The following is a 12,052-nucleotide window of genomic DNA, read 5'->3' on the forward strand; positions in this document are numbered from 1 at the left end:
CTTAGCCTGAGGTTCCTCAGTTCCAACTGTCCAAGTCCTCCGAGGTCCTATGCTGAGCACTCCAGCCCAGGGCGACAGCGCTAGGAGCGGGTGCAGTCCTCTGTAATTGCACTCCAAATAAGGATGTGAACCACCCAGATCCCACCCCTCAGTATGGCCAGTTCAAGGGGGCGGTCCCCTGACCTCTTCCGGGGGCAGAGCACCAGTGAGGGCTCTGAGTTTTCCCAAATGGTCTATGGCCCCCAGCCCCCGCCGCCGCCGCCGCCGCCGCCGCCAGCGTGCTGTTGGCTCTCCTCCAGAAGCCTCCAGGGCTCCGAGCCTCATTCCCTAAAATAATTGCACCGTGACAGAAGGCAGTGGAGGGGGCTTGTGAATCCGAAGGATGAAAATTCTAGAATGACCCCATTCCCCTGGAAAAAGTAACGAAGGCAAGCCAAACGGTGTGAGCTTACTCGGAAATGCAAACCGAGCTCCACTCTCGCCAGCGCATACAAACTATGGAGAGACAAATCAGCCTACGCGCGAGGCGGCTTCCCAGAAACAGCCTGATGAATGAGAATGGGTTGCTAGGTTTCCTCCCTTCCTCCCTCCCTCCCAACAATCCCTTCCTCCAAGACTTGCAGACAGAAAACCGGCTGGCCTGGTGACTGCAGAGAACCGGAACGGTGCCAGGCCCACTAGCCGCCCGCGTTTCTCGCCTTCAGGACCCTGGAGAGTGCCCGCCTCGCCCCAGGGGCCCACGCCCAACAGTGCCCCGCGCACTCCCCTCCCTCGCCTCCCCACGCTGTCACTTTTATCCCTTGCTTTCCGCCTCCACCTTCATTTTTCTTGGCAACCTCCATTCTTTTTTTTTTTTTTTTCACTGACAGATTGAATTGCTTTTGTGTTTTGCTTGAGGGAAGTGTTTGGATTGGCAGTTAGGTTCCGGGTTGTAACTACCCTAAACTTTCAAGAAGCACTAAAATCTCTGGAAGATAAGTCGAGTGGCCTTCAAAAAACACTGACTAGTCGTGATGGCACACACCTGACATCCTAGCACTTGGGAAACTGAGGCAAATGGATGGCAAGTTCAAGGTCAGCCTGGACTACATAACAAGACATTGTTTCGAGAAAATGTAAAAATCCTTCCATAAGATACTGAGAAAATGTTCCTTTTGACAATTCTCTTATATATTTTAATTCAATCAGCAAAGCAAAATAATTGAAATGTAAGAATAAAGAGCCAGCTGTCCCGAGGTTAGAGGTTAAGTTAGTGGAAAGGCTGTGTGTAGTACCCTGGGCTCCTGCCCTCTTAAGCTAATGATTCCCGAGGGTTTTTTTCACTTTCCAAGAAACAAAAAAGTACTTTTACCTTCACCCTCACCCTAATTGCTTAAGTTTCCTGGGAAACTAGTAGAAGATGGAAGAACCTTGAGAATAAAATAGGCACAAGGCGTTCAGAAAAGGGAGAGTAGGAATGGGTGGTCACAACACTGAGCCCTGGGCTCCACTTAGTTCCTTCCACTCCACTCAGGGCCAAGTTAGCCATTGTTTGCCTGCCCAGCCTTAAGTGGATCCGGCATCCCTCGGCTACCTGCAGCTAACGTGCAAGTCTCACGTAACAACTATCCCAAAGGAACCTGGTAGCCAAGTCCACTGACTGGTAGGTAGAGATGTGCTGGAAAAGGACAGGGACGGAATAGGGATGAGAGAGGAAAGGAAAGACAGCAAAAGTGAGTGAAGATTTTCATCCAGAATCTTAGAGAGAGAGAGAGGGGGGGGGGGGAGATGAACACAGACTCACAGACACGGGACGTCTCGGTTCAGTGGGCATATGGATTCCCTGGGAATACTAGAGTGTAGATTGTGATGCAGTACACTGGGGCATGGTCAGAAATTTTACATCTTTAAAGGACTTCTAGGTAGGTATTGGCTATGGCAGCCACTGGCCTACCGTCAATAACTTTGAGTAGCATGGCATGGAAGGGGAAGAGGTGTAGAGAAAATAGAGAATCTAAGCTTGACCTATTCTTTGGCTTTCGCTGACCTTCTCTTTCACCCCTGAAGTAACTTCGCAAAAAATGCTATAGTAAGCGGCCTCAGCTCAGCGGCCGGACAAGCCCATAACCGTGTTCTGGTTTTGTTTCTCTCCTTCCCGCACCCCCTTGCCCTCCGCCTCCAGCCTGCACCGCTCCCAGATTCGCCCGCCGTCCCGAAGCGGCTCAGCTTCCTAACTAGCCGGCTTTCCAGCCTCGCGCGCTTCTTCTCCCATCTTCTCCGACGACCCTCTCCTGGGGCTCCCCGGTGGCGCCTGGACTTTCCCCCTCTGCTTCCCGCCCGACCCACCGCGGGGCTGTGGTGCGGGCACCGGGAGTTGCCGGGCCGTCTGCTCCTACTCGCGGCCGCGCTGGCACTGCCCGGGCAACCCCCGGGAGATGGCCCTCCGAGGCTGGCGGGTCCAGCCGCCGAGCCCAGAGAAGAGGAGGCGCAGAGTTCGCCGGTGTCGGTGAGTACAGTGGTCTCCACCACCATGCCCATTCCCGGCTTCTCGCGGACCCATCCTCTGCACCTCGTTTCTAAGTGCAACTGACCCGCGCCACCCCGGGCTGGCGGAATGGGAGGATGGGAGGTCGGCCCGGAGCTGGGTACCCTGGAGGAAAGGACACCCGGGGCTCCGTCCCCATGCGCTCCCGAAGCTTGCTCCCGGGCCAGTGCAGCTGTTCCCGGGTCGCTGGGAGTCGGAGGGAGTCCTCTCCCGCCTGGCAGACGCGCGTCCGCCCGGTGCCCCGCGCGGGCTCTCCCACTCCCCTGCCCCGCCGGGAGGCCAGGGAGGAAATGACGTGCTGTTGTTTCAGTGTCAGGTCAGTTTCCAGCTTCAGCGTAGCGCTCCAAGCTTCAGCGCTTGGCCCCAGCGGCCCCGTCCCGGGGGTGCACTGGGATGCACCGCCGGGTGCGGGATGCGGGGCACCCGCTCCCTCGGCAGCCCGGGGCTTTCCCTCCCACGGCCTCCGGAGTCCCCAAGAAAGGGAGGACTGGAAGGGACTGGGAGAGACCTGAGTAGGAGGTTAGTTCTTCCTTCACTTCATCCTGCCATCCCGGGTCTCCTAGCGGGGCCACGGGGCTCTGGCCGGCGTAGGCAGGGTGAGGTGTCCTTTCTGGTGCGCGGGAGAGAAGTGGAGGCGGCGCTGCCGGGAGAGGAGCGCTCTGGGCCGGGGGGAGGGCGGGGGCTGCCTCGGGACTCTGGGGACAGCGCGTCCTCCGCGCCCGCCGCGCCCGCCGCGCGGCCCCACCCCCGCGCCTCCGCCGCCGCGCTCCAGTCACTAGCGGCGAGCATCCCGCACACGCTGTGCACCCGTGCCCGCGCCGGGGCGTGACCGGCCTGCCCTCCCCGGCGTGGCACCGCTCTTGCCCGCGTGGGCATTGGGGAGTGCCCCCCCCCCCGCCAGCGCCCGCCCGGTGCCTGTGCCGGTGCCGAGCCCGCCGCCAGAGGGAGGCGAGACCCAGGCTTGCGGAGCCGTGAGAGAGGGAGCGAGGGGGCGGAGAGGAGGCCGAGCTGGGGAAGGAAGAGGAAGGGAGCCGTGAGCCGGAGCGCAGAGCCCGAGCGGCGGGAAGCGGGAAGCCGAAGGGAGCGCTCCGGGGCACCGGGAGAAACGCACTTGGCATTGTAATAAACTAGACAGACGCTGGACGCATGCGCACGGCCAACGGAGGCCAGCCGGACGGAGCTTCCCCTCCAGCTAGTCCGGTGGACTGTACGAGCGTAAGTACTCCGCTTCCTCGACATCTCCTTACACGGAGACTCTCCCTGGGGCCTGGTGGTCGTGGTGGTGGGTGGGGGACTGGCAAGGCCTGGGCAGGCACCCCCCAGGGTTAGAGGTGCCTGCTGGGAGCGGGAGGTAAGTGTGCAAGTGTCTGGAGGGAGCATCCAGCCCCCGGCTCCGCTCCATCCTGGTTGGGGGACACTGCCGTCCAGTCCCTGCGATCAAAAATGCAGATTGACCGTCCCGAGCATCTCACTGGATGGAGGAGGAGGACGTGGAAGGGGCCGCGCGCCCGGGGCGGGCTGTTCGAGCGCAGGTGGCCGAGCAGAGGGAACACTCCCCGGACGCGGTACTGTCTTTCCGAGCAGTGCAGCCGCACCGGCACCCTAGAGGGGTTGGCGTGGGCATCTGCCAAGATGCTTCCTGGGCTTGAAAGTGAGCCCACACAAGTGTCCCTGAAGGTGCGAGAGCCCCGGAGATTTTCTTAAACCCAGGCGCTTCGTCTTGCACACTTAGAGTTGAACCCAGGAAGTCGGAACCTGTCCCGGCACCCGGGCTGCAGTGGCTGGAGGGTGGGGCGGGAGGGCAGATGCGGGGTGCTCGCTCGCCTGAACGGAGGTGGGTGGCGGAGAGCTAGGTCTGGGGTAACAGCTGCCCTGGGGCGTTGGAGGGAGTGGGTGGGCTGCAGGTGGTTCTTGAGGACACGGGCGAGCTCTTTTGGAGAATCATCCACCATGCAGGAGAGGGACCGCAGCGGGGGCGAGGAAGGCAGTCTGGACAGTGGCCTCCCGCGGCTGAGGGAGTGGGCCGGGCGGCAGGGTGGGAGATGGGAGAGGAAAGACCCACCCCAGCCCTGCCTGTGGGAGGGGCCGCGGGGAGAGGCGGCGCCCCGGGCAGGGATGCGTTGGAAGCGCCCTGGACGCGGTGGCATCTAGGAAAGCCTGCGGGTGTCCTCAGGGTCGGCGAGCGACGCCCGCCGCCCAGCCGCAAGCAGGTGTCCCGGGCCAGGCTAAGGGGATAAGGGAGGAGCGGCTGCTGCCTCCGCACCACCAGCGGTGAACAGATGTAGAGAAAGTCGAGGGGCAGGATTTCTGTCCAGAAGGAAAGAGCGGGAGGACAAATCTCCCCTCTGGTGTTTTCCTTCTGGAACAGGGACAAAGCCCACCACTCCGGGCGGGTCCCCCGTTCCGAGCCTCCCGGGTTGTCGGGCTGGGGTTGGCAGAGCCCTCGGGGCGGGTGGTAGCCTGCCTCCCACTGGCTACCAGAAACAACTGCCCAGCGCTCCAAACCGCTCCCAGGTGTGTCCAGCAGGAAGCTCTGACATCAGCTAACACTCACCTCCAGTGCTCAGGTCCCTCGTACTCCCCACTCCGGACATAGCTAGCAGGACCCCTCCCTACATTGTCCTCACTTCCAGCTGAACAATCTTTCTTCAAGGACATTTGTAATGAGATGACCCTACCTTTAATTATTTTGCCACAGTCATAACTTACAGTTTACTATTTGTTTACTTTATTTGCTTGAAAACCTAATTTTTAGAGTTCAGTGCTGTCTATCTTCTGTTCGTTAGGTGGCATCTTTTATTAGTACTACATATGAGGCAATATTGCCTAAGAGGGCTTTCCTAGAATTTGTAACTGTGGGCTTAAATCCAACCAAGTTGAGTAACTTTAGAAAGTTACTTAACCTCTCCTTGACTTAGTCTTATTATCTGTAAAGAGCACTGGTGAGCGGCATTCGTTCTATTAATTGCCTGGCACACACTATACACAAGCTATGATTACTGTTACTGTTACTGTGCCCATGCTAAATTGACTTAGTGGAGTTCAAAATATAAAAACATCAGAAACAGTTGTGTGACACACCAGTAATCCTAGTTCTCCAGAAGTTGAGAAAGGTAGGTCTACAGCTTAAAGCCAGCCTGAGCTGCACAGTAAGATCCTACATCTCAAAATACAATAAAAAAATCGGGATCAGGATGCATATTTTGTATTCCATATAAAGAGTAGATACAATGAAATGGATGTTCATAAAAATCAGAAAAGTCGGGGTGGGGAGATTGCTCAGTGATTAAAGACATTTTTTTTGCAAAGCCTGCAAGGCTGGGGTTCAAGTTCCCACTATTCACATCAAGCCAGATACACAAAGTGGCACAGGCATCTGGAGCTCATTTGCAGTTACAAGAGGCCATGGGGAGCCCATATTCTCTCTTTCTTTCTCACTTTCAAATAAACAGATACTTTTAAGAAGTCAGAAAAACAGGGCTGGAGAGATGGCTTAGCAGTTAAAGTACTTGCTGAAAAGCCCAATGATCCCCAATGCCCACATAAAGTCAGATGCACAAAGTGCCCCATGAATCTGGACTTCATTTGCAGTAGCTTAAGGCCCTGGCATGCCCATTCACTCAGTCTATCTCTCTCTGCTTGAAATAAATAAATTAAATAAATATTTTTCAAACTCGGAAAAACATGTTTTATCAGTGTTTACATTTTAATACAATACATTTCTATTATTTGGAGACTTTGTTATGAATAATCATGAAATATTTGCATGTAAATATCAAACAGCATCTTAAGAAATTTTTAACTCAAATAATTCACTTTTGGGGAGTTTGGGATGTAACTTAATGGGAAGAGTGCTTGCCTAGCATGCATGAGACCTGTATACCTCCCTAGCACCACATAAACCAGACACAGTGGTGCACACCTAAATTCCCAGCGCTCAGAACATGCAGGCAGGAGGAACAGAAATTCAAGGTCATCTTAGGCTGCACAGTGAGTTTAAAACCAGCCCGGGTTACATGAGAACCTATTTTTAAAAAGCTTAAAAAGTTTATTTTGTTATACAGATTATACATTTTTAAAGGTCACATTAAATTATGGCATTTACAGAAAATCCAATTATCTTCATTGACATGTGATATTTAGTTCATTTTATTATAGTTTGGAGAATTACCTAAAAAAACTAGAAGAGCTAATTTCTTTAAGACCACTGTAAACTATCTCCCAAATGCCATTTATTTTACTTAAATATAGGATGATATTGTTTCAAATACAACACAATGAAACCTAATTTTTATATGCTAATAAAAATAAGTTATTTTTAAAAATAATGTATAAGATATATCATAATAACAAACAGGTTACTCATTATACCTCCTTCATTTCTCAAAGAAGGAAACATTTCAGAATTCAAAAACCCAGCTTAATAAAAACAAAAGCCCAGCTAATGAGGGGCAGAAATAGGATTAAAATTATATCTGACTCACTCCCAAGAGTTCTCACACTGATGATTTTTCAGCCTTTCACAAGCAGGAAGCTAGAAAAGCATATATAAGGGGAAAAAATATGAAGGTATGTATTATCTCCAGCACCAAGAAAGGCCAGGCGGTAATGGTTGGCTGGTGTTGCCCTTGAAGCTTTGTCAGGGTTCTGGGGCACTATAAGTCATGACCACATGGCTTGCTTCAGGTAATTTAAGGTCACCGAGCAAGCAAATGCAAATCCAGCATTAGAATTTAAGACTCCACTAGGGGATACCATTCCGCTAAATCTTCTAATCTATCCAAGCAGTTATATTAGAAATCATTTTCAAGCTTTTCTTATATTTTTCAAATCTCTTTCCTGCTGGCTTTGAATGACTTTCCTGCAAGAAGGTCTTTAAGGAAAAACCTTTGAATTTACAAAGTTTTGTCTTTCAGATTTTGTGGACTAGCAAGAGTAAAAGTGAAAAGCATGCTTATTTTAATGCAAGAGAATTGCTGGTGGTCATTCCATGTACTCCAGCATTAATTCCTTACGACACTACTTATTGTCTGTTTACCTCTGTGAAATGCCCTTCACCTTCCATGGGCGGGTGTGTATTGAAGCTGAAGGCCTGGCCCTCACATGAACAGTTTAGCAATTATATGGCCGAATCTTTCCAGGAGATCTTCTCTTGCAAAGTTATTTTTAGGAACAGTGTATTTTCCAGGGAAAATGGTTCTAAGAATTTTGCCTGTATCCTTGAGGAATGAGACCATGGTTTTCTGTGGTGTGTGAGCCGAATGAATATCTTGTCTGTGGCATTGCGTGTCAGGATAGCCACCACATGTTCTTGGACAGAAATACAAAGCATTAAGTAGGGAGTGACTTTCTTGCATGCTTCCAAGCCAGTTGGACAGAACTGAATTTTGAAATCACATATGTCAAGTCAGGTCCTGATACCATTTTCATGTGAATCACTGTACAAGTATGAATCCTTTGGGTTGGTTTTCAGTGCACCATCAGGTGACTCACAATGGGATATTCTATTCAAATAAACAGTGTCAGTCAGCAGCTAATAAGTTCACTCTGAGTCACAGTTTAGCATTTAGTACAGTAAGGGTGAGTCACTGACTACCACTTCCATCTGAGATGGTCCCTGAATGTTACCTTGAGCTGATAGTTTGAGTTTAGACGCTCCTGCAGCAGGTGAGTCAGTCCTAGTGCAATTGAATGAGCTCAAGTTTGATGGCACCGAGTTCTCAAGGTAATATTCCATTATCACAAGTTCGCAGAATAGATTACCTTGATCTAGTGCCACTAATTTGTTTCACTATTTGCATGGGGAATTATCTACGAGACATGAGTAATATGCTCAGTTACCCAGCAGTGATACTGCACATGATCATTTCTAGAGTTAATAAAGCCAGTTGACCTTTCTGACTTCTAGTAATTAATTTCACTCTAAATTGTAAAGTGTGCTGGAGTCGATATTAGTACTTATATTTGAGAACAAGGCAGCAGTCCGCCTTGAGGAGGAGCTGCTTATAGACAATGTGTATCTCTGTCCAGCAGTGAGGAAGAGGAGGCTTGTGGTTTGGCTCATCTTCCTTTGTGTCTGTTACTTCTCCAGCAAACTGAACAGTGATTCACACAGGTAGAGCACACATTGGTGCTGCTGCTTTAAGGATAGCAAACCGGACACTCGTGTGTGTGTGTGTGTGTGTGTGTGTGTGTGTGTGTGTGTGTGTATGTATGTATGTACATGTGCACCCATGTGCATTTATGTGCCAGGTATCAAACCCAAGGCTCCACACATTCTAAGCAGTGATCTATCACTAAGTTACACACCAGCTTCAAATAGAAGGCACTTGTAACTTCTAGGGCTGAATGACCCAGTAAGAGACTTCTGTGTCTCAGAGTGAGATGATAATGAGATTTGATCATTTCTTAATTTGCATAAAAGTCTTGTTGATAACTAGGGCTGAAGAAGTTATTATCCTTGGAAACCAGGTTAGACTATTGTTTAAAAATATATATAAAGAAGCTGGGTATGGTAGCACATGCCTTTAATCCCAGCACTTGGAAGGCAGAGGTAGGAGGATTGCCATGAGTTCACGGCCACCCTGAGACTACATAGTGAATTCCAGGTCAGCCTGGACTAGAGTGAGACCCTACCTCCAAAAACCAAAAATATATATATATATACACATATACATATATACATATACATATACACATATATACATACATATATATATGGAACAGGTGGGGGATAGTGGTGGAGTGCTTATCCAGCATGCATAGGCAAGTGTGGGCCCTAGATTTGGTCTCAGCACCTAAAAGAATTATTAAAGTGTATGTATATTTTTTTGTGCATCTTGTTTTGGTTTGGGTTTTAGTTTTTTGTTTGTGAGTTTTTGTTTTGTTTTTGTTTTGTTTTGTTGGAAGTAGGGTCTCATTCTAGACCAGCCTAACCTGGAACTCACTCTGTAGCCCCAGACTGGCCTGTAATTCACAGCAATACTCCTACCTGGGCATCCCAAAGACTGGGATTAAAGGCTTATGCCAACATGCCAAGCCTTTGTTTTTGTTTTAAAACAGGGTTTCAAACTTATGATCCTCTTGCCTCAGGCAGGAAGTTGCTGGGATTACAGGCCTGTGCCATTACACTCAACTTCTTATTCATCTCCTGATGGCTCCAAGAAACTTCTCTCCAGCCCAATAATTTCCTTTTTAAAACTGTTTCTTGGGCTGGAGAAATGGTTTAGCAGTTAAGGCTCTTGCCTGTGAAGGCTAAGGACCAGGTTTGATTCCCCAGTACCCACAGTATGCCAGATGCATAAGGTGGTACATGTGTCTAGAATGTGTTTACAGTGACTATAGTCTGAGGCACGCCCGTTTTTTCTTTCTCCCTCTCTGTCTCTCAAATAAATAAATGAAATATTTTTAAAAACTTGTTTGTCAGGCTGCAGCTGTGGCTTAGTTGGTAAAGTACTTCCCTATCATGCACAAAGCCCCGGGTACAATCCCCAGCTCCACAGAAACCGAGTGTAAGAGTATATAACTGTAATTCCAGCACTTGGGAAGTAGAGGCAAGAGGATCAGAAAGTCAAGGACATCCTTAAATTATGTACAGTTTGAGGCCAACCTAGGTTAAATGATACCCTGCCTCAAAGCAAACAAACAAACAAAAAAACTTCAAGAACTGTTGCTTGATAAAAATAACTTGCAAGCCAGGTGTGGTGGCACATGCTTTTAATCCCAGCACTCAGGAGGCAAAGGTAGGAGGATTGCCATGAGTTCAAGGCCACCCTGAGACTACCTAATGAATTCCAGGTCAGCCTGGGCCAGAGTGAGACCCTACCTTGAAAAACCAAAATAAAAAAAATAAAAATAAAAAACCCCTAAAGACAGACAGAAAGAAGAAAGAAAGAGAGAGAGAGAGAGAAAGGGAGGAGGGAGGGGAGGAGGGAAGAAGGGAGGGAGGGAAGAAAAGAAAATTTACCTTCAAACCTACATAAGTATACCACCATCTAGTCACCATGTAGATCAGGATTTGGGGTCAAATAACTTGGGGGGGGGGGTCCTGTTCAATGTGTTGTAAAGTGTTTAGCAGGATCTCTGACCTGTGCCCACAAGATAGCAGTAAAACGTTTCTCTAGAAATGACAAAAAAAAATGTCTCCAGATATTGCCAAATTTCCCTGGGAAGGAGTCAAAAATCGCTACTGCTCAAGATTGAAAATATCTTCAGTCCTCCACCCCTTCACACAGCACCCCATTCCCTCCCAGTCTGTATTCCCACAGGCAACCATGGTAAAGCCTCCCGTTGTATCAGCTGTACCTGTTTTGAACTTACATGGAAAGTCAAAGTAATAATAACCATTTGACGGGGCTTGACAGATGGTTCAGGGGTTAAGGCGCTTGCCTGCAAAGCCTAACGACCCAGATTTAAGTCCCCAGTACCCACATAAAGCCAGATGCACAAATTGTATTCATTCACAGTGGCTAGAAGCCCTGGCATGCCCATTTTCTCTCTCTCTCTCCCTTTCTCTTTCCTTACAAATAAAAATAATAATCATCACCTCTGTAAAGTGTCCAAGCCATTCACTTGGTTCATAGCTGTATAGTATATTTTTGAGACTCATTCATTGTTGTTGCCTGCACTGTTACTTTTCAAGGCTGTGTAGTGGTCGTTTGTGTGAACACACCCCAGTATATTTATCCATTTGACTAAGGTAGGACACGCTAGAGGTATTACTAATGTGGAACTATTATAAGTCACACTCATTTGGGCATTCTTATCCATGCTCTTTGTTAAAACATTTACACTGGGTATATAAGCAGGATATTTTTTGATATATTTATGTAATGGATAATGAGTCTAGTATATGTTTAGCTTAGTAGATATTGCCAAAATGTTTCATACTTCAAATTGATTTACATTTCCACCAACAAAGTATGTCTTGTTTCATATTCTCATCAGTTCTTAATATTATTCACCTACATAACACTAGTCATTTTGATGGCTGCATAATGGTACTTCAATGTGGATTTTATTCATACGTATTTCCCAGAATATTAATGATGTTAAGCATCTTGTCCTAATTTTGGGCCATTTGTAAAACTTCTATTGAACATTAGATCTTAAGAAATTTTACCCATTTTTAATTGTGCCATCTGCCTATTATTATTCTTGGTGATTTTTTAGGAGTTTTTTAACATTCTCAATGTAGACTGTCTGTCAAAAAATGTGTGTGTCTATTTGTGTGATGTGTGTGTTGCAGATGTCTTCTAATCTGTGGCTTGCTTTTTAAGATCCATTTCTTAAGATTCCATTATCTTTAGATTCCAGAGTTTTGTAATTATTTGAAGATACTGTACTTTGTTTTGAACTGATTTAAAGTTTTTCTCTTTGGACCTGGAGATGTGCCTCAGTTAGTAGAGTACTCGCATAGCATGCACAAAGCCCTAACTTTGATCACCAGAGCCACATAAACCAAGCTTGGTGCTGCATGCCTATAATCCTAGCGCTTGGGAAGTAGAGGCAGGAGGTTCAGAAGTTCAT

General features: G+C 48.4%; 1 protein-coding gene across 3 annotated transcripts in view; it reads left to right on the forward strand.

The window, feature by feature from the left end:
- The first annotated feature begins 2,373 nt into the window (after nt 1–2,373).
- Nucleotides 2,374–12,052, forward strand: part of Rgs20 (regulator of G protein signaling 20) — a 100,342-nt gene continuing 90,663 nt past the window's right edge. The window contains exon 1 of one of the 3 annotated variants that reach the window (XM_004653472.2): nt 2,374–2,485. Coding sequence is in view for 1 of the 3 variants with exons in the window: in XM_045143587.1 (XP_044999522.1) it covers nt 3,671–3,739 (69 nt within the window). In the remaining 2 variants the exon portion in view is untranslated. Of the gene's footprint in view, nt 2,486–2,900; nt 3,044–3,503; nt 3,740–12,052 lie in introns of those variants that run through there. The other 2 variants (XM_045143588.1, XM_045143587.1) reach the window with 2 other exon arrangements.

This window comes from Jaculus jaculus, chromosome 2 (assembly GCF_020740685.1).
Source record: "Jaculus jaculus isolate mJacJac1 chromosome 2, mJacJac1.mat.Y.cur, whole genome shotgun sequence".
Taxonomy (NCBI): domain Eukaryota; kingdom Metazoa; phylum Chordata; class Mammalia; order Rodentia; family Dipodidae; genus Jaculus; species Jaculus jaculus.